General features: G+C 38.7%; 1 protein-coding gene across 3 annotated transcripts in view; it reads left to right on the top strand.

Annotated features, from left to right (window-relative positions):
• Positions 1-8,889: 8,889 nt before the first annotated feature.
• Positions 8,890-21,828, top strand: part of ABCI11 (non-intrinsic ABC protein 14) — a 148,270-nt gene continuing 135,331 nt past the window's right edge. For all 3 annotated transcript variants that reach the window (XM_089412228.1, XM_089412229.1, XM_089412227.1), the window contains exons 1-4: positions 8,890-9,130; positions 9,267-9,319; positions 9,820-9,886; positions 10,023-10,059. In XM_089412228.1, the coding sequence (XP_089268354.1) occupies positions 9,006-9,130; positions 9,267-9,319; positions 9,820-9,886; positions 10,023-10,059 (282 nt within the window). In that variant the 5' untranslated portion in view covers positions 8,890-9,005. The remainder of the gene's footprint in view (positions 9,131-9,266; positions 9,320-9,819; positions 9,887-10,022; positions 10,060-21,828) is intronic.

Genomic DNA, 21,828 nt, shown 5'->3' with positions numbered 1-21,828 from the left:
GCCTTTTCCATAACTTCTCACAAGGGATGGTGTCGAAAGCTTTTCTAAAGTCAACAAAACAACTAAAGATATCAATTTTACTATTGCGACACTCCTTGAGAATGGTACTAAGAGTGAAAAAGTGGCCAATAGTTGAGTGATGCCTCCTAAGGCTAGCTTTCCGTTTAGCTCTTTTACCATGAGTTACAACTCAAATTCTAATCTTCTTTTCCAAAATTAGCCCATATAATTTAGCTAAAATGTGACTAATAATGATAGTCCTATAGTTAAAGGGAATGTTTTCATCCCCTATTTTAAAGATAGGGACAATAAGGCTTTGTGTCCAAGTCTTAGGGAAGTCATGTTTCAAAGAAAAATTGAGGAGTTTGTGTATGTGAAGGATGATGATAGACCTTCCCATTTTGAAAATTTTAGCTTGATAGCCTTAAATATCCCTAGCTTCGCATTAGAAAGCTTTTTAATCCCGAACTCCACGTCTTCCAAAGAAACTATATCTTCCTCTATAAGAGTGTTTACGATGTTGCCATGGTGTCGAGGGAGCCATAAAGGTTCTTCAAATTGATATCCCAATTCTTTAAGGAGATCAAGTTATCTTCTTTCATTTTATGGACAAGAATATTCCTTCAAAACTTTCTAGGCTCAACTTTTGTATAGTACCTTTTCTTCTTTTTGATTAGAGCTTTGTACATACTGATTTTTTCAAGCTTTACGGTTTCGTTAGAAGCATCTCTAATCGTTTTCTTGACAATCTTACAATCCTTATCATACCAAGGGTTGGAAGTTCTATTGTTCTTTTTATATGATACCTCGGTAGAGAATTTGTTAATGGTAGTGGAAAGGGTTGTAGTAAAGTTGTTGTAGATGTGATCGATGTTATCGTTATACGTTAAGAGACCTAAATCCCTTGTTAATCCTTTAAGAAGAGATCCATTTTACTTTTGTAAAAGCGAATGTGCCTTTGACTCTCACTATTGTTTTGCATGTGGCTAGTGTGTATACCAAGGTTTAGGGTTAAAAATAGGGGTTTGTGGTCATAATTAGGCTAGTGGTCATCCAAGAGGTCAAAATTAGTAATACAATTTAAAACCTAGATATTAAATATCACATTGTCCACATTAATTGTTTTATAATTTAATATAAAAATGTTATGAAATTGAAAAATTATACAATTCATATAATTATATTAATTTATTAAAACATATAAGTTGTATATATTTTTAAAATATAAGTTATATAAACAATTTAAAAAAATGTAAGTTATATAAAAAATATTAAAAAATTAAAAATTATTAAAAAAACTTAAGTTATATATATTGACACATCAAATATTAAAAAAACTGATATTTTAAATGATAATTTTATTATTATTTATTATCAGTGTCTCTTTGACAAAAAATTTATGCCACTTATTCATAGTTCAACATTGGGAATTCAATTTTTGTTATTTATTATTATTATTTAAATTTATTTATTTGTAAGATGATTGATTGAGGTCTTATTATGGGTCGTTTAATAACTTCCATTCTATTAGTTACTATTTTTTTGTTTTTAATTTTATTTCATTTTTTCTTTCTTTTTCAATTATTTCCATTTTCATGAATTATAGTTTTTATTTATTTTTATTTTATTATTTCTATTTTCATGAATTATAGTTTTTTCTCCATATTTTCAATTTAAGATAACTTATTATCATATTAAAAACATATTTAATAAATTTAATTAAAAAATATACATATTAATAAAATATAAAACACATAAATATATATAAAAAATAAACTTATATATTAATGTGTATATATGTTAATATAAACAATTTTAGTTAATCATGTTTCTTATTTTTTTATGATGACATTCAACAATACAATATTTTATTATATTATTATTTTTGTGATAAAAATTATATTCTTATTATTTATTATTTTAATTAAGTTATATTTAAATTAATAGAAAAATACTAGTTACTATATAATCCTAGTTTATTAAGAAACATACCATTATAACAATATTTACACTTAAATAATTTTAATCTATTTAATAAATCTAAACTTAAAATAAAAGTTTACTGATTTAATTTAAACGACGTATCTTCCAGACTTTGACTTAAAAACATATATTTTAAAGCATTTTTAATTTATAAATACTTTTTACCATAATTAATGAATTTAAAACTACCGATCTTAAACTATTTATTTACTTGTTGAATTGAGGCTTCTGTGATCCATAATATTTATAAGTAGAACTTCGACGTAAATCACATAAAGAGAGACATTTGTCGACGCGTTTCGAACCAACCAGTGTGGCTCATCGTCAAGACAAGTTGAAGAAACAGATCCAGCTTTGCATGCTAAATAGTCTGAGCAGAGCCTCCAACGGCTATCTTGATCAACGACTAATTTTGACTTAGGGACTGTAGTCAAAATGTCAAAATGATAATTTAAAGGGAGTTAGTTAGATTATATAAGAAAGAGATGATGATTACGCTATTAGTTTAATAAAAAACAGTGACTTGTATGGGAATTAGTTAGATTAAGGACCTGAATTATATCCATATATATGTATATATATATTAAATATATTAAAGCTACGGTTTGGAGCTGTTGAGCTTAGGTGGTATCAGAGCTTCGGTTTGGAGCTGTTGAGCAGGGTTGCTCATGACAGGTACTTGCAGGTGAAGGAAACCGTTTCACACAAGTGGAACAAGGGTTGGTTCAGGTTGCAGGTGACTTGGTGAACATGGAGAAGGCTGAAAAGGCAGTGATGGTAGATGAACCTACGAAAGGTGAATCTAGCCATAGTGCAGTTGAAGCTTTCCGGTACGAAGTGTTGGAACAGATGAGTCGATGGAGTTCTGACTGGGTTTCGATGAAGGCTGAGAATATGAAGATTCGGGAGAGCTGTTCGGAACTAAGGAGGGAACTTGAAGAACTCAAGAGCCAATGCGGAAGTACGACAGATGTTGAACTCAAGGAACTTGATGAGGAGATCCAACGAAGTGGTCTTGATCTTCAAGAGCTCTTTGATGAAAGAGCCCGGTTGAGGAAGGAAAGTGCCAGGGTGGAAGCCGAAATCAAGCAAATTGAGGAAGAAATAAAGAAGAAGCTTCTTGGTAAGAAGGTTGTTGTGATTGAGCAGGAAGAGCTCGACTATATTGACAAGTTGGGAACTCACTACCGAGAGCATCCAGAGGACATTCGGAAGTTTAGTTCTATGAACTTGGTCAATGGACACTTGGTTGGTGCACTTGAGCAAGATGCGATGAAGGGCAAGCTTGGAGGAAGTCAAGCTGAACCAGGATCGAATTGCTTAGACAAGCCAAGCAGGGAGGTGAAGTACCTTAGAAGGAATGTCAAGGTGGAGCATGAACCAAATGACACTTCTGAGGCCGAATTCTTAAAGAAGGTTGCTGATGTAAGGCGCAAGACAAAGCCAACAAAGGGAGGTGATTCCTTGAAGCTAAGTTTTGTGCAAGTAACCGTGAAGGGCAATAGATTTGCAGCTTTGGTGGATACGGGGGCTACTCATAGCTTCTTAAGCAGGAAGGCAACAAAGTCTTTTGGAAAGAAAGCAAAGATGGAGAGGGAATGGAGTGCTTTCAAAGCAGTCAACTCTACCATTAGAGCTGTTGATGGTGTGTTGAAGGACACTCAGGTGAAAGTAGGATCGTGGTTTGGAAAGTTGGACTTGAGGGTTGTGGACATGGATGATCATTCTATGGTGTTGGGGCTGGACTTTATGGAGCTTGCACAAGCCATACCAATGGTGGACCGGGACATTCTCTTGATCACAGCTGAAGGGAAGACCATGATGGTACCAATGAATAGAAGGAGTTGCTTGGGGTATAGACCAAGGATGGCTTCTATGACTTTGTATCCCAAAGATCCGAATGTGAAGCATGAGGATGTGGAGCAAAGAGGACTTGGGAGTGTGACTCAAACAACAAAGGAAAGGAAGTTGGTTGACTTCGTTGCAAGGGCCGGAAAGAAGAATGAAGGAAGTGAGAAGACAACCTCACGAACATGGAGACACTTGTTAGGAGCATCTTCTACTGATGATATTCACAATGGAGTTGCAAATGAAGGGAGTCCGAGTACTACTTCAGAGGCAGTGATTGATGAGGATTATGGAGGTAGAGATCCTGCTGGGATAGTGGACTTTTGCAGGTATGCTATGGGCATATATGACTTTCAATTGACAAAGGACAAGCTAGGTGAGCTTGGATGTACATGTGAGGAGATTGAAGCTGTGCATAGATACTTGAGGACACAACATCAATCTGACACATGGGTGGATGAGAGTCAGGGAGGAAACTTCCTGGCCCTCCTTTCTCTATAGATAACCTTGGAGATGGGTTGGTGTAGGGACCTTGCTTGGGAGGGGCTACACCAACTTAACAAGGGGCCTTGGAGGAGGCTTCTTTATGACAGATGCAGACTTGGATGCAGATGACCAGAGGTTGAGATGGAGTCTACATGGGTTAGACATCATGGAAAACTAGAGTCATGGACATCAGGTTGGTTATATGGAGCATGTTGCAGATGGGATGGAGTTTCCATGGACCTAAGCATGGGATGATTGATAGACTCTTGATGAGTCCGAGATGTAGCAGAAGTCAGGGAAAGACTTGTGGTGGCATAAGGATGTGCATTCTTATGATTTGGGCATATGGTTGGACTGATCACCCGACTAGTTCGAGTCATGAGGGGTACCAATGTGCAGAGATATGTTGGCATTAGTTGAGACATGGTAACACATGATACGAATGTGTTGGCATCTGATGAGAGACTACATGGAGGGGACACATGATGGGGTCGACACGAGATGTTACAGTGGAGATTGTGGCAGAGGGGTCGATGATCATGGATCGAGATGATATCTGATGATGGAGGACATACCGTTGAGGTGTATACCTTGGTATGGTTATCTTGGTGGCAGTTGGTCACTAAGGTGAGACATGATGGAGATGGAGTTCTACATATGTTGCAGGGATGTTTGCCTTATGTGGAGGAGTTGACATCATGGATAGTGATGATCTTGGTGGATGGCTACCGGGATGGTATGTTGTCGAGGACGACAATGATTTCAGGTGGAGGAGGATGTAAGGTCCTTAGGCGTGAACGCGGACGGGCGCCGGGCGAGTCACCGTGCACGACGGCGCGCGGGTGAACGACGGACGCGCGGGAGGGCGCGCGGGCGGGCGCACGAGGTGGACGCGGGCTGTACGATGGGCGGGCGAGGGCTGCACGACGGGTGGGCACGACGACACAGAAATGCGACGAAAGGCTGAACAGAAATGCGACGAAAGGTAGACTTATAAAATAAGGTGCGGTGGTTTATACCACGACTTGGAGTGGCTTGCGGTGAGAGCAAGGCCGACTTGAAAGAGACACGAAGGAGTGTGTAAGCCATGGTTTTGGGGGTCGGCTGGAGTGCCACCGCCCATAATGGCCCCACACTAAGAAGTGTATAAATACATGAGCGTTGGAGCTCATTTGAAAGGAATTCACTCAAGGCATCTTCGCAAGGATTCAAGAGAAGACTAGTGCGCAGAAAAGAAGAGAGATGCGCATAGCTCATGCGCTCTACTCTTAGGGGATTGCACGCTTGGTCAAGTGTTCTTGGAATTAGTCGAAGGTTGGGCAAGGTGTGCCCGGGTTGGTTCTGAAGTGCAGTTTTGGTGTAGGACTTGGCAAGGGTATTCTAGGTGGCTCGGGTGAGCACCGCCCTTCGTGCAAGAGGTGCACAAGATTGTAAAAGGCAGGGTTGCCTCCGATTCTAAAAATTGGCTAACTATGAGACTTGGTTTGGCCAAGACATACTTGTACATTGTAAATTGATATTCTTAATATATTGCCGGGCAGACTCATATTACAGGGAGTTGCCCCTCCCTTTATACTGTTGCAATTGTTGTCTCTTTTATAATTGCTGAATGATAATGAATGAGTATGGGTGTTCATTGGTATAAAGGATAAATGCATGTTTACTTGGTTGCGAAACACAAACTAAGTAATGTTAAAGTGAAGTAGGCGTAGTCCATGAATGTTAGTATTGGTGAAAAGGAAGCGTTCGGTGGTGCCGCACCTCGCTATAAGTAGTTGGAAGACTACCGCAGGTGTAGGGGCGTGACAGGTGGCTCTTGCCATCAAATCGAATAACTCGGTGAGTTCCCTATGCCACAAACTCATTGAAAGCAATCCCATTGCTCCTAGGATCTATGGGTTACCGAAGATTCACAAGGAAGGGGCTCCTCTGAGGCCTATCGTCAACACCATTGGTGGTCCAACCTATCTTCTGGCTAAGTTCCTTGCCCTCAAACTTAAGCCCCTGGTTGGCCGCACTGAGTCCTTCGTGAAAGACTCTGCATCCTTCGTTAAGGAGCTTAAGGATATTAAGCTTAGCCCTGAGGACATTCTCGTCAGCTTTGATGTGGTCTCCCTTTATACTTGCATCCCTATAAAGGAGGCCTTGGAAGTGATCTTTCGCCTAACAGATCCCGATACCGCTCATCTGGTGGAGATCTGTCTCACTTCCACGTTCTTCTCTTTTGAGGGTGAGTTCTTTGAACAGACTTGTGGTGTTGCCATGGGTTCCCCTCTTTCCCCTATTGTTGCGAATCTTTTTATGGAAGATTTCGAAGCCAAAGCTTTAGCCTCGGCTCGTCTCCTTCCCAAGCTTTGGAAAAGGTATGTAGATGACACTAATGTCATCTGGCCCCATGGCCCAGAGGAGCTGGAACACTTCTTTAATCACCTCAACAGCGAGTCCTCTGCCATTAAGTTCACCATGGAAAAAGAGGTCAATGGTTGCCTCCCTTTCTTGGATATTCTTATATCCAAGAATAAGGATGGCTATCTCTCACACTCTGTGTTCCGAAAGAAAACGCATACTGAGCAGTATCTTCATGCTGATTCCCATCATTTCCCTGCTCAGAAGATGGGTGTTCTTAACACCCTCGCTACTCGTGCCCTTAGGATTTCTGATAGTGAGAGCTTTGATAAGGAGAGATCCCATCTCCTTGATGTCTTTGTGGAGAATGGATATAGTAGGCGCCTAGGTCAGAAGGCTTTCCGAAAAGCCTCTAAAAATGCGTTAATTAAGAAAGAGCCTAAAGAGCGCCGTCTAGGTGTCCATCTTCCCTATGTCCAAGGAACCACAGACAAGATTGCTCGGATCCTTAAGAGGTATGAGATTCCCTCAACCTTTAGGCCCCTTAACACCATTCGCAATTCCCTCCAATCGGTAAAAGATCCCATTAACCCTAAGGACATGAAGGGTGTCTACTTGATCCCTTGTTCTTGTGGGACCCCCTATATTGGGGAAACAGGGCGCTCCATCCATCAGAGGATTAGCGAACATGCAGCCGACCTAAGACATGGGAGATCCAAGTCTTCAGCATTAGCGGAGCATGTTGAAAAGACCAAGCATCAGGTGTGTATAGAGGAGGCTAAGGTTGTCGCCAAAGTTGCTCAATTCCATCATCGTAAATTCAGGGAGGCTATTGAGATTGAAAGAAGGCCAAATAATCTCAATAGAGATGACGGATGGAAGATCAGTAGATGTTGGATCCCCGCCCTTTCATCCTAGTCTTTCTCTTCCGCCCTTCGCCCCCTGCCCTCCCCCTCTCCTTTTTCATCTTCTTTGCTTTCGTTATGGTTTGTCCTTCTTGTTTTCAGGCCTTTTCTGGTCCTCCTCCTTTTTAGACGCTCTTTCTCTTTACTTCTTCGTGATAGATTTTTTATGATTATGATCGTAACTATTATATAAATATGATCGTTAATATTATTAATTTGATCGTAAATATTATTAATGAATTATTATCATTATCATTATTATTATTATTATTTATTTATTTATTTTTTTTTTTTTTTATTTTATTTTATTTTATTTTTTTTTAATTATTTATTTATTTATTTATTTTTTTCCACATTCTTAATTATTTTTATTCAGTTTTATTTTTTTAGTTATTTTTCCATCTTATTTTAAGATATTAGTAATATATAATTACTACAACCATCACCTTAAATTATCTTAATATATTTATGAAAATAAGTTCCTTTATCGAACTAATTTCCAATTAAAAAATAAATAAAAATAATAATAATAATAAAAATAAATTTAACCAACCAATAAGTAATCACCATATAAAATAATATATATACATTTTTAAAGTTTTTAGTAATTATAACTAACTAACCTACCTCTTATATATTTTTATATATATATTGGTCTTTATTATAACTAATTCCCCTTAATTTATTTTTAAATTATACCTTTCAACTAACTTTTATTTATATATTTAATATTAACTTTATATTGGTCTTTATCATAACTAATTCCCCTTAATTTATTTTTAAATCATACCTTTCAACTAATTTTTATTTATTTATTTAATATATATATATATATATAAGTCAGGTCCTTAATCTAACTAACTTTTATTTATATATTTATTTAATATATATATATATATATATGGGGATATAAGTCAGGTCCTTAATCTAACTAATTCCTATACAAGTCCTTAATCTAACTAATTCCCATACAAGTCACAGTTTTTTATTAAACTAATAGCGTAATCATCATCTATTTCTTATATAATCTAATTAACTCCCTTTAAATTATCATTTTGACTTTTTGACTACAGTCCCTAACTCAAAATTAGCCGTTGATCAAGATAGCGGTTGGAGGCTCTGCTCAGAGTATTTAGCATGCAAAGCTGGATCTGTTTCTTCAACTTGCCCTGACGATGAGCCCTGGTTGATTCAAAAAGTGTCGACAAATATCTCTCTTTATGTGATTTACGCCGAAATTCTACTTATACATATTTATTTACTTATTTTATAAATATATATAAAATAAATGTCCTCACATTCTTAAAATGTTTGCACCTCCGCTAAAACCAAATCGTCCCCTTGTATTTGCATTGTCGCAACGGATGGATCTGGTGGATATTTAACAGCGAGCTGTATATTATTTCAATTTATCATGTCTTTCCTCGGAAGAAGGGAATGCAAGGAATAGAGAAGCAGAAGAATATGACTACATTTATTCCACATGTGGGTTCAGGCATAAGCAGCAGCAGTTCTGGTTACCATGGCCTGCGGTTAAGGCTTCTGCCCTCAAGGCGAAGAAGGTCCGCGCCTGTACCTATTTAATAACCTCAGTTTAAATTACACTTAGTGTCTTTTAATAGATGCATTATTCCATAGCCACATTGTTGAGTGGGATTGGGAACAGAGCGTGTGAAAATTGCTTGTTAACTTGTGCAGTGCAGGTGGGACGGGCATTTGGGTTTCAGCAAAACCCAAAATATGGCTATCAGGTAAGACCAATTGACTGTATTCTGACGATTACCGACATAATAGAATTGAATTGGATTATGCATTTTTTCACATTCTTTTGATCTCACACATTATCCTTAGTGAGAGTTGAGTCTTGGCTAACCTGGTGGAAAGAAAATTTTGAACCCTGGCGAGATTTGCATCCTGGCAAAACGGGTCAAAGGATTCAGTCTTTATCATCTAATAACGTGTTAATGTTTGCAGTCCCTGCTCTAAAATTGCTCTATGGTATTCTGTATTTATTTCCATCTTTCTGATTGCCTTCTAGTAGTCAGTAGTTGAACTTTTTGAAGAATTTTACCTGGTCTATGCAGGTATATACCCTGTTCAAGAATTTTGAATGCTTTGTCTGAACGAAATTGATGTTCCCACTGTCTGTCATTTTCTTGACTGTATGCCCCGCTTGGTTTGCCCAAATTGAACTAAGGACAGCCACACTTCAATATGAATATGACTACGTTTTTGCCACGTTTGGGTTCAGGCACAAGCAACAGTAGTTCTGCTTACCATGGCCAGCGGTTAAGGCTTCTGTCCTCAAAGCGAAGAAGGTCTGCACCTTACTTTTTTATAATTTAGATATTATAAATTACATTTAGTGCCGTTTAATAGATGCAGTAATTCATTGCCACGATAATGAATGTGATTGGAAACAGAGGTGTGAAGATTGCTTGTGTTCTTCTGCAGTGGCGTTTGGGTTTCGGCAGAATACAGTTGTCTTCAGGTAAGGTCAATGGATTATATTCTGATGATGTCAGACATAATAGAATACGGTTGGGTTATCCGTCATGTACATTCTTTTGATCCCACACACAATCCTCAATGGGATTTGAGCGTTGGCCAACCTGGTGGAAAGACCTGGGATTTCATCCTTTTACTTAAATATTTAACATTACCATGAAATGACTCAGGATGTTTGAGAGTGGTTCCAGCCTCATTGGACTTCATATGGAGAAAATAGAATTTCATATCCTATTCAAAATTCAGCAGACTTAACAGTTTTCAGGAATTCAGGATCAATGGGATTGTGGTATTTCATTAGATTATATTAAGTATGAAGGTATGCGATTAGCATTTAATCAAGAGCACCAAGCCCTATATGTACCCTAGTGTTGGTGGTGTTAATTGTTGAATTCCTTTGTCACGCGGCATGCCCTTAGCAAAAAATTACCTTTTAATCAAGTCAAAATCATCGATCAAGCATGTTAAGCTTTTTCTACCGTATTTTAAGAGTCTTGAATTAGGTAGTTTGATCAAAATTGGGCAATGTTGACTAATATCCTTAGACAATCGAGGTAGAGGCAAAGGCTAGACAAGAGGAGAAGAATCTAGATTCTAGATGGTTGATGCTCGAATAATTAATAATTAATGTACAATGGATGTTATATCTATCTTGATTTATGCAAAAATATGCATGTTTTCATGTCTTCTACAATTAATTTGCTATTTGGGATGTTTGTTTTGAGTATAAATGCAAATATATATATATATATATATATATATATATAGCAGACGTTTCTGCGGACGCTTCGCTTCCTAGATTTTCGGAAAATGACGCTTCCGCGTCCCCGCTTCCAAAAAACGCTTCCGCTTCGCCCTCGCTTCGTGCAACATTGGTACGGATGCAGTGTTAGCAGTGGCAGTGCTAGCAGCATAGCAGATGCAACATTTGAGAGGGAGCTGTAGTACAGATGCAACAGTGGCAGTTGCAGTGCCATGAGCAGCACTACAGTAGCAGCAACAACACAATGTTGGTGGCAGCAGCAGTGCAGAAAGGAGATGCTTAAGAAACAGAGCAACATGCAGGTGGACATTGTTGCTAGAGCACTTTCCTAGCTAAGAGGGAATGTTAGTTTTTGGTAGCATCAAAAGTTCTCTAGCCTTGAAAATTGGTGGAGAGGCTAAGGCACATGAGTTCTAAAGAACCCAGAAACCGTTTGGTGAAATTCCACCCGGATTGTATTTTGTTAAAGTAATTAATATTTTTAATTGAGATCCTAAGTCTAAACTTTGGGAAATTAAAATATTAATGGATATTAATCAAAATATGGGTGAGAATGATCTGGAAGGCGGATCAAGTCATGCTTTAATCTTTAGCCATTGATTAGAGACTTAATCTCGGCCGTTGAAGGCTCAATAGGAAAAGTATAAAATGGAGGCTTGTGGTTCATTTGGAAACACACATAGAGAGATTGAGGAAATCGATTTTCTGAGGTGAGAAGTTCTCAGGAGGAAAATCGATTGGGGAGATCTTGTAGCTGAGGGGTAGTGAGAATTCGGGAGAAGGACTTTCCGGAGAATACTGACAGAGAGGCGGAGAGAGCTTGTAGAGAGGCAACACATTAGCCGGGAGAGCTGACGCTAGGCCAGTCTGGGCCCACGCAGTCCTGACGCAAAGCCAGAAGGGCCAGCGTAGAGCATAAAAGCTACCTGTCACGCAGAAGGTGGAACTTTTGGGAACAGCCAGAACTGCCGGAACAGTCGGGATAGCTGACGCAGAGGGAAAAAGAGGTGACGCAGGGCCAACACAAAAATAGCCTATGTTAGCCAGTCTTGTGCTAGATCAGCCGGAATTTTGTCGGGTGAAGTGAGGTAAAACTCACTCAGATTTTCCGCCAGTGTTTTCTCTGTAAAGGATTGCTAGATGAGCATCCTAGATTTGTATTTAGATATTTCTCCTGCATAATAATAAACCCTCAGAGTCGTTGCACTGGTTTTCCTGCATTGGGTTTTTTCTGGGGATTATTGTGTCCAAAAATAAGTGTGTCCTATGTATCTTGTTCTTTACTCTGTTTTCTGTTTCATGAGATCAAATATTTAATTAGTGTAGGTTGCAGAAGTAATTTGCTTCAGTATTCAAAAGAATGACTTGATGAATGTAATTTAAAAATCAAGTAGGTGAAGTAGATTCAAATTTGCTGCAGTAGGGGTTCCTTCAGTAGTTGGAATTTTCACAGGGCCCAACGTTGAGGGCTCCCAAGTTGGTGCTAGCCCTCCCATGTCTCAAGGGGTGAGACTATCCTCATCCGAGCCTTGCATTAGTTGCTCTCCCTCACAAAGTGCTAAGCCCAGTTGGGGGCATGTTGGGTCCAGGCGCATCGTCCCGAAAATCATCAAATGCAGGGCAAAGTGCCAAAGTGTTGTGGGTGATGGAGGCCCCCAAGGGTGTATATGATGCTTTGTTGTTGCTTGGAGTCCCATGGCTCTCAACGCCGCACATGTGGGTGTCAATATGCTCCTCTGGGGTCTTGGTACCAGTTAAGGAGGCCAGGTCTCAGTTGCAAAACCACCTAATGATCACATCACAAAGTCTAGTGAAAGTAACAAACCATCAGGTACAACAATCATTTTTGCATCTAAGTGTACCAAGCTTGAAAGTATTGGGCTATTTGATACTTCAAACAAGGATTCCCTTCCCAATTCGGGGCTTTGAACTCGCAATGGTGTTACCCCCCTAGTTAGGAGTGGCTAAAGGACAACCCTAATAGGTGTTTCCAATTGTTAAATTTCACAGCTAGGGTGAAATTCCCTAGCCCTCCGTTGTTCTTCGAAATATTAACTTTAAGATAAATTGAATTGATAGAGAAGAAAAATATTTAATTTTTCAAAGTCGGTTCCGGAGGGAAAAATTATTTGAAATTTAAAAGGTAAGGTCAGCCTCATGTCAGCCTCCTCCAAGAGTCGTGTCCCTTCACCTATGACAATCACTATAAATAGGCCATTGATCTTCAAAATGGGTGTTTGAGAGAGAGAACAACTCTGATATTTTCAGATGGATTACTTCTCTATGGTTTGGATAGCTGCATGATCTCCGTGGATTCAGATAGGTCACTTCACTGTACTTCAGATGACTCTATACCTAGTGCTCTATAGTTCGGATAACACTGTGATCTCTGAAGTTTGTATGGCATATGGGTCTCTGTGTTTTTGTTTTCATAAGAATTATGACTTGATTCGTATAGCTCTGTGGAAGCTCGTTGTTTGACTTGCTGTACGTGGTTTATTATATCGAAACTATGGCTCGTATCTTCCATTGACTAAGTCGGCATATATATATGAATCTTTTCATGGCATCACATCAAACAATTGCTTCATGACTATGTATCCCAGCAAGCCTCATGGCATCGTATTATAGTATCAGTCTTCATGCCATTGTTTATGACTCTTGACATTGCATCGTACTTGGCAATATGGCATCACATCATATCTTGGATCTGCTACAGGAGGTCGTGCACCAAATTGATGAGGAAGATCGTATTTATTCTATGTGTTGATGGCACCACTGCGTTGTGTAGATGGATAACACCTATATATATATATATATATATGGCATCTCAATGCTATGGTTGGTATTGGTCTCCGCACAAAATCACAGTTGGTTTCGTTACAGTAATATATCCTTGTAACATATGTATGAAATTTCATTCCTCCTTATATGTATGACATGACATTACAATTCAGTTATTCGCATGGTATCATCAACATCACAGTCAATTACATTTGGCATCACTGTGATATTATACAGTCAGTTGAATTTGATATTACAGTTGTATTATTTCCGTTGAATCATTTCACTTGACGCTATAGTTGTGTATGGCAGCATTTGACATTCCTTGGCATCTTCAGGTGATATGCAAAAACACTATCTCCAACAGAAACCCTAATCGTCATACTATCAATGTTACAAAAGTATTGATATATGTATGGCATTCTTACAATCCTAACGCAGTGATGGTATTTTTGGCAAGTTATAGATGTTGGCATCATATGGAAATTCTGGTAATAAGACTTGTTCACAAACGAAGTTGTGAACAAGTCATGGCCATGGGTAGTTTGTTTTTTTTGTCACTCGTGATTATAATCTTAGCAAAGTATATATCTCTGCAATGTATATCTCTGCATATAGTTATCCTACAGTCACTATATACTCTGTTCAGTAAAGACTTTCGACATAGCTATATTGGAATCAAGACTCAACCCTTATATATATTGGAATCAAGACTCAACCCTTATATCAGTATGGCGGTCTATTGAAGTTAGCGTTGTGTGGCAGCCTTACAAAGTTGTGAGCAAGACACATATAGCCTTTGTAGAGCTTGATATATTATGGCTCAAGATATCTTGTACTTTGTACCTCTTTGTAGAACTATTTAATGACAATCTAATAGAAGAAGAATCTGGAAGGGTTTAACCCCTTGTGGGGTTTTGCCCTGGTCTCTGACCAAAAATTGGTGTCCTCTTTGCACATGCTTTTCTTCTTATGTTCCTTTATGGCTTCTCTAATATGATGTTATTGTTCTTTCTGTATAATTGCTAATGACATAATAATGTTATGGGGTGAATTTCATGTGTATGATGAAAGGTTAAAAATGCAACTATCTAAAGCAAAGAACAATACTGCCCTAAGAAAAATTTACACCAACTCCCAAAGGGAAGTGACATTTCCTCAGCCCACACTTCAATCAATAGGTGTCATGTAAATAATGATGCTAACGAAGGGGAGAAAACTTCATGGCCATGTGCCATGGTTAAAGGGACCAACATGATGGGGATCCTCATCCTCAGTATATGGATGTGAGGAGGGAGCAATCGTGGATGCATGAGTTACCAACCCGACCTTTGTTTTTCCACCCTTCTTGTGTGGTTTTTGTTTTTTCTTGATTTTTCTTTGTATTACTACTTGTAGCTCAAAGGGTTAGAGCTTGCTTCATATGATGTATAATAGTTGTATTACCCTTTAATGATGAGCCAGTTCATTCCCCATCGGGGTTGGGACATGCAAGGGTTCCTTTCATGATGTATATGAGCAATATGGTGCTCATGAAGCAGGTGATGGCCATAAGGGGTGAGGTAGAGCTAATGCTATAGGCTTTTGTCAATGTGCGAATCGTTGAGAATTCATTAGGGTAATGTATATGTTAATTCACTTAACTTGATAACTGTTTGTGTTACCTTTTTACTTATTAGCTTTGATCTTTATTATTCCAATGTGCAATACATCAAACAACTACCAAAACAGTAAGAACAGTGACACAATATATAGGCTGCAAGCCAGGGCCAAAACCCCTCCTCTTGAGGGGAAAACCCAAAAATCTCTTCTTATCTTTCAGATCTTTCAATTGACGAATACCATGACCTAGACTCAAACAAATACCCTCCAAGATCAAGTCTTCCTCGGCCTCCAACTGCAATATCTTTGACTTCCCAATAAATCTGAAATTTTGCTGCCCAGCAACTACTGCAACTATTGCTCTTCCCTTGACTTCGCTTGCCTTTATTCGAGTCCTAGGGCTAGTAGGAAACCCTAAGGGACCTTCGCTTGCCTTCTTGCTCTTATTGCTTCCAAAATCGAACCTTAGACTTCCTAGTGCAGAAACCCTAACTTCGTACTTCTAGAAGAATCTGCTGCTCAGACTTTGCACTGCCTTAGAAGATTCTGTTGCCCAGATTTCGTACTGCCCTAGAAGATTCTGTTGCCCAGATTTCGTGCTGTCCTAGAAGATTCTACCGCCTAGAATTCGTATGAGAGATGAGTGAATGAATGATCCAAATGGAGGACGAGTTCTTCTTATATATAGGCTTCCTTCAAGGGTGGATGTGGCTCTTCATGTACGCCGACTTGATCTTGGAAGTATTTTTGACATTTTCAAGACAAAATAAATTTTCTTTTGAAATTTACAATGTGCCCATAGGGTCTTTCATATATGACAAGGACACCTATACCTAGGACAAACCCTAGAAGCACTCAATGGGTGCTTGACCTATAAAATAAATTCCTTGGGCAAGAAACCAAAGCTCAGTGATAATAATAATAATTTCTTTTTCATTTTATATATACAAGAGTACATTTCATAATTATGAAGACCGAACCTAGTTACACATTCTTCAACACTCCCTCTTAACTAGGGAGGTATTCATAAGAGTTACATGGCTATTCTCAATCTGAAGACATCTCATAAGAAGAGTCGGATTGGTAACCCATCTGTCTAGCATCATAATAACTAGCATTGTCACATAGCAAGGCCTTGACTAACAACTCTATCTCTCCACAAGATCAGAGCACAATGCTGGCGAGACCAATGATGTATAGACACCATCATCATTGTCTCTCCAAGGTACATACTCCACCCGGGTGTTCACAGAGTATGACCTCTCGTTGGACTATTCTTATCTTGGGTAGCTAATCCTCAAAGAATATCGGTCCATGACTACTCTTATCTTGAATTCCCTACCACATTCTCAAAGAGTATCGAATGCCAGATGGTTACCCAATCCTCCATTCTTTCTTCCCAAGTGAAGACAAGAATGTTGTGTCTATCTCTCCCTCTCAATTAGGGAGGACAAATCCACCAAACCAAGCTTGTCCCTTAAGTATACAAGCTTCTTGTTTGGAAGTGATTTCATCAATATGTCAGCTACTTGCTCATCAATGGAGATATATCATAGCTGCACCACACCTTTTTGTACTAACTCTCGTATATAGTGATACTTGTTGTTGATATGCTTTGTCTTCCCATGAAACACTGGGTCCTCAGACAAACGAATACAACTGGTGTTATCACAATGTATCACTGTAGGGTTCATTGGTCCTTCAAACAAGTCAAATAGCAGTTTCCTTAACCAAACTGCTTCCCTGCTAACTTCACATGCTGCAACATATTCTGCAATCGGATCTTGCTTTCCTTCTTTCAGCAGCACTACAAAATGTATTCTCCAGTTTCCTTTTCCTGCTCATGGCCTTCACTCAGACTTACGGCTGTTAGTCCTAGTCTAGTGCATGACACATGAAGTAGAGAACCATATCTGTTACTCCCTTTCAACCAGGAAGCACCTCTTTATCCAGACTCCCTCTAAATCTTAGGGAGATCTCTTCTATTCATGCTTCCTCTAGGAGATTAGCTTCTTCTTTTTCGACATAGGAGAATCTTTTCGTGGCTTCCAATCATTTCATCAGAGTTATCATCAACCTCATCATGCTTGTCACATCGAGCATCTTCACCAAGTTGAAGATTGTGTACCTGCACAACTTAGATAGCAAGTACAACCAAATCTATAGAAGCATGATGTTAGTCATATCAGAATCACGAAAGCATTTCAACTTTATACAAATCAGATACCCAGACCTTTTAAACAAGAGACATATACTCTTCAACATCCTGCTAGGGACTTTTGTTATACACCCTAGACCATTGTTTTAAGAAACGACCGTTTCGAAACCGAAACGGTCGGGTTGATCCGAGCCAATACCTTTTTCTATGACCCGGCCTTTGGAACGGTTCGACTGGCCGAGTCAGCCATGACTCGGCCGAGTCACAAAAAACGCCCAGCATCATGTCAAACTGCAATTTAATAAAATTTTAATGGATTTTTAAATTGTTTTTTGGTTGGTTTGGACTCCAAGCAGTTATAAATTTTCATGGTAATGTTAAATTCTTAAAGTAAAAGTGACATTCTCCTTAATCTTCATTTTCATCCTTTTACTTAAATTTTTAACATTACCATGAAATGACTCAGGATGTTTGAGAGTGGTTTCGGCCTCATTGGATTTCATATGGAGAAAGTAGAATTTTAGATTTCATTCAAAATCCAGCAGACTTATCAGTTTTTCAGGGTTTCAAGATTGGAGGATTGCAATGTTTCCATTGAATTTTGTCATGTATTAGGGTATGGATTCTGGAACTCGTATTTAATCAAGAGCAACAATCCCTCTATGTACCTTGATGTTAGTGACATTGGTTGTCAAATTCCTCTGGGATTCGCTCCCAAACCAAGAGCTTCTCAAAATGTCGCTCCCGCTCTCGTTTTCGCGCTCGCTCCCCACTTTCGCTCCTGCTCCCAAGTAACATTGAGCCAGATGATGTTGGCAATTCTAGCAGTAGCCAGTAGTACTGGTCACAGAGTTTTGTTGTAGAGGCCATTTATAGCCTCCTTGGTTATGTGTTTTTGTTTTGATCTCTATATCATCATCGTGTATGTATTGGACAATGTACTGGGTGCCATTTTGATATAATGGATATATTCATGAGCCTACTTTGATCATATGTTGTCTTCTATCTATATTCTAATGCTGTGTGTTTGGAAACATGAATGAAAATCTTTAAAATGATGTGTTTTTATAAAAAATAAATATTTAATGTATTTTTTACAAGGACCGAGTCATTGAAATCGAGCCGGCCGAGTTGATACCGAGTTGGAGTCGGAGTCAAAGTCAACCCTCGGCCGAGTCGGAGTCGGAGTCGGAGTCGGAGTTTTAAAACATTGCCCTAGACTATCTCATAACAACATTCACTCCATCTAGGGTTTCAATGTTACTTCCAAAGGTATGACTGTTAATTTTAGGTATGTTCTATGCTTAGAGCAATTTACTTCAATTTTCTTATTAGCTCAACATCAATATCCAGATTAGCAATTACATTAGCATGATAGTAAAATGCAGATAGAACATAAACATAAACAATAGTAGACAACCCAAGACAAGAGGACACAAGATGTGGCCCATTGTGGGGAAACCCTTGATCAATTCTTCTTATATTCTTCAATAGTTCAACAGAGAGAGAGATAGTACAAATACATTAATCTGAGATTTTATGACAGCAATAAAAGGACCATCATTCTACTAATGATGACAGTTCAGAGATGCAGTCCTGAATTCCCATGACAGTCTTCAACCAATAAGAGTGTTGTAGTAGATCATCAATCTAGAAGCCCTCCTTATTGCTGCAACATTCCACTGATAGCTTGCAGCACCTACAGACTTCAAACACTCATGAAGAGTACTTCTAGAATGCAACACCTACAGACTTCAAACACTCATGAAGAGTACTGTATCATATCCTTTTGGTAGATAATCAATGCTGCTGCAATATTCCTCTAATTGCCTGCTCCTGCAATTCTAGTTAGGGCACAAGAAGAAGCCCTTTAACCTTCCACGCTGTCAGCCAACTAAGCCCTCCAAGGGCTGCAGTCCACCTAGGAGAGTCTCTCCTAATCCACGCTGCCACCTGTACTCAGTGTACACTGCAATGCTACCTCAGAATAGCCTTAGCTGCTTGCTATGGCTTGCAGCCTAGCAAAGCAGCTAGCTGAAGCTACAGATCCTTCCAACAGGCCTAAATAAATCCTTAACACATGCCTAGTTATAACCTTGTTACAACGCTGTCACCTACAACAATTCATGTTGCGTTAGGGCTCCTTTAACAGTGGCTTAGAGTATCCCTTAACTGCGTCTTGAGGCCTCTCTTTTGACTGCGTTATTAGGGCCTCCTTCTAGCTTCGGATTATTGTGGATAGGCCTCTTCTGGACAGCGTAGTGACCTTGCTTTTGCTGCGGATAAGGGCTACACCTTTCAATGGTTAGGGCAGCATATGGGAGTCTAATTGCTGCGGGATTAGGACCTTCATGAACTGCGGCTAGGAGAGCTGAGTATAAGGCCTTTTTATGACAGCAAATAGGAGCCTTTCTAAACTGCGTATGTGACTCTCTTGACAACAGATTATGTCTCCTCCTGTAGCTGCGTATTAGGGTCTAATAGACTGCGGATTTAGGCCTCTTAGAACAGCGGATAGGAGCCTCTCAAGACAGCGGATCAAGGTCTCCTTTATGCTGCGTTTGATGGTCTCTTGTGACAGCGAGTTAAGGTCCCTTCATGACCTGCGGCTAGGTCTCTCTCTAGGACAGAGAATTAGGACCTCCTTTGATTTACGTCTAGGGCTTCTCCCTTAGTCTCCTTACCTCCTGCGTCTAGGGCTTCATCATCTTGACCTCTCTTGCCACCAAAACCCAAAACGAGTGGAGAGAGATCATGAGTGAAGTGAGTGTGAAATGACTTGAAGGCCACCTCTATTTATAATAAAACGTTGAGGATAAGTTGGGGTAATTTGGTTGCTGGCCGACCTTGACAAATTGTCAAGTAACACAAATAAATTAATATCTCCATGAATACATGTCAGAATCGGATGATCTTTAAATCCTACACCTCTCGACGAGAGGAACCCAAGAAAAATATCAGCTGCCATAAATAGGAAAACCCACATGGAGTTTGGCCCTAGTTGCCAATTTTAACAATGACATACCTTACTACAACATAATCATATACCAAACCTTAGAAATAATTTAAATTATATATCTACAAAGCATCTAACATTCTTTCAAAAATACACATGTTAGAATTTTGCACTCGGGATTCATACAAATCCTACATTTCATACAAAAGAATCAATCAAAGTCAATCATAGCTTAGTCATTATCATGACTAACTTCCACTCGGGTTAGTTCCAACCGGTAGATTTCCAGTCAACCATCAATCATTCACTAATATGACCAACTACTACTGGGGTTAGTTGCAAAACCTAGATTTCCGAGTAATCATTAGACTCAACCAAAAATTCAAATTTCAACAATCTCTTTTACAAGTCTCAAATTATATAGTCAACATTCATCAGAGATTTCTACTTCAACTAAGGTTCAACTACAAGACCTTAGAGTTTCATTTTCACAAATTCAACAATCTTACACAGATCTCAAATCATCATATTTCAGATATTTTTCTTTGACTAAGGTTTAACTCCATAATCTCAACAATCATTACATACATAGATCTCAGATTGTTATATTTCACACTAGACAATGTTACTACTAGGATTTTATTGTAAAATCCTAGATTTTCATTTCCAACAATCACTTAATAGATTTTGGATTGTTATATCACACACACTAGACAATTTTAACTTCACTAGGATTTAGCTATAACACCCTAGATTTTCAGATATCATCATCCTAGAATCTTAGACAAGGACTTCCATTAAATCCTAAAACTCATGACCATCAATGACTAGATCAACACATATCTAGGAATTCATAACCATACATAAGCATATCATATGTCTTAACAATTTTTATACATCTTGACCTAGACCATCCTAGGATATGCGTAGATTTCATCATCATGCAAATACATATGTGTTAGTCAAAACCAACTTCACAAATATCAATAAGAGTTAGACTCACAACCATCTTGGTCACACTAGGGTTTGATCAGACAGACAAACATACCAAGTAAATCATTTCTAAAGACAATGTAAGGGTCTTGCTCACACATTCCACCAAACCATAATGAGCTAGGGTTCAATGTAGAACACAACAAACCCTACATTACCAAAACATCAAAGGTTTAGGATTTTGGACTTTATCATTAATCCCTAACAAGTTAGGTTTTCCTGATCATATCAAAATCCTAAACATGACATTGTCAATAAAACTTCAACTACAATATCCGTAATCAACTTAGGGTTTCAGACATTCACAATAGCATACCCTTCGGTTAGGGTTTTCCACAACCTGTCTAGGGTTCTTTGCTTCTCGACTAACCTTGTTTCAAGAGATCCTCCTTCTTGCAGATGTTTTTCCTAATCAAGATGACAGAGGGAGAAAGGTGATTAGTATTTAATATAATCAAAACTAAATGAATACATGAACCCAAAACTGAAAAGACAT

The sequence above is a fragment of the Pinus tabuliformis genome, chromosome 3_1 (genome assembly GCF_031772625.1).
Source record: "Pinus tabuliformis cultivar Carrire ecotype Pingquan chromosome 3_1, CPIR1, whole genome shotgun sequence".
Classification (NCBI taxonomy): domain Eukaryota; kingdom Viridiplantae; phylum Streptophyta; class Pinopsida; order Pinales; family Pinaceae; genus Pinus; species Pinus tabuliformis.
The sequence above is the reverse complement of the archived record's forward strand: the minus strand, read 5'-3'. Positions and strand labels throughout refer to the sequence as shown.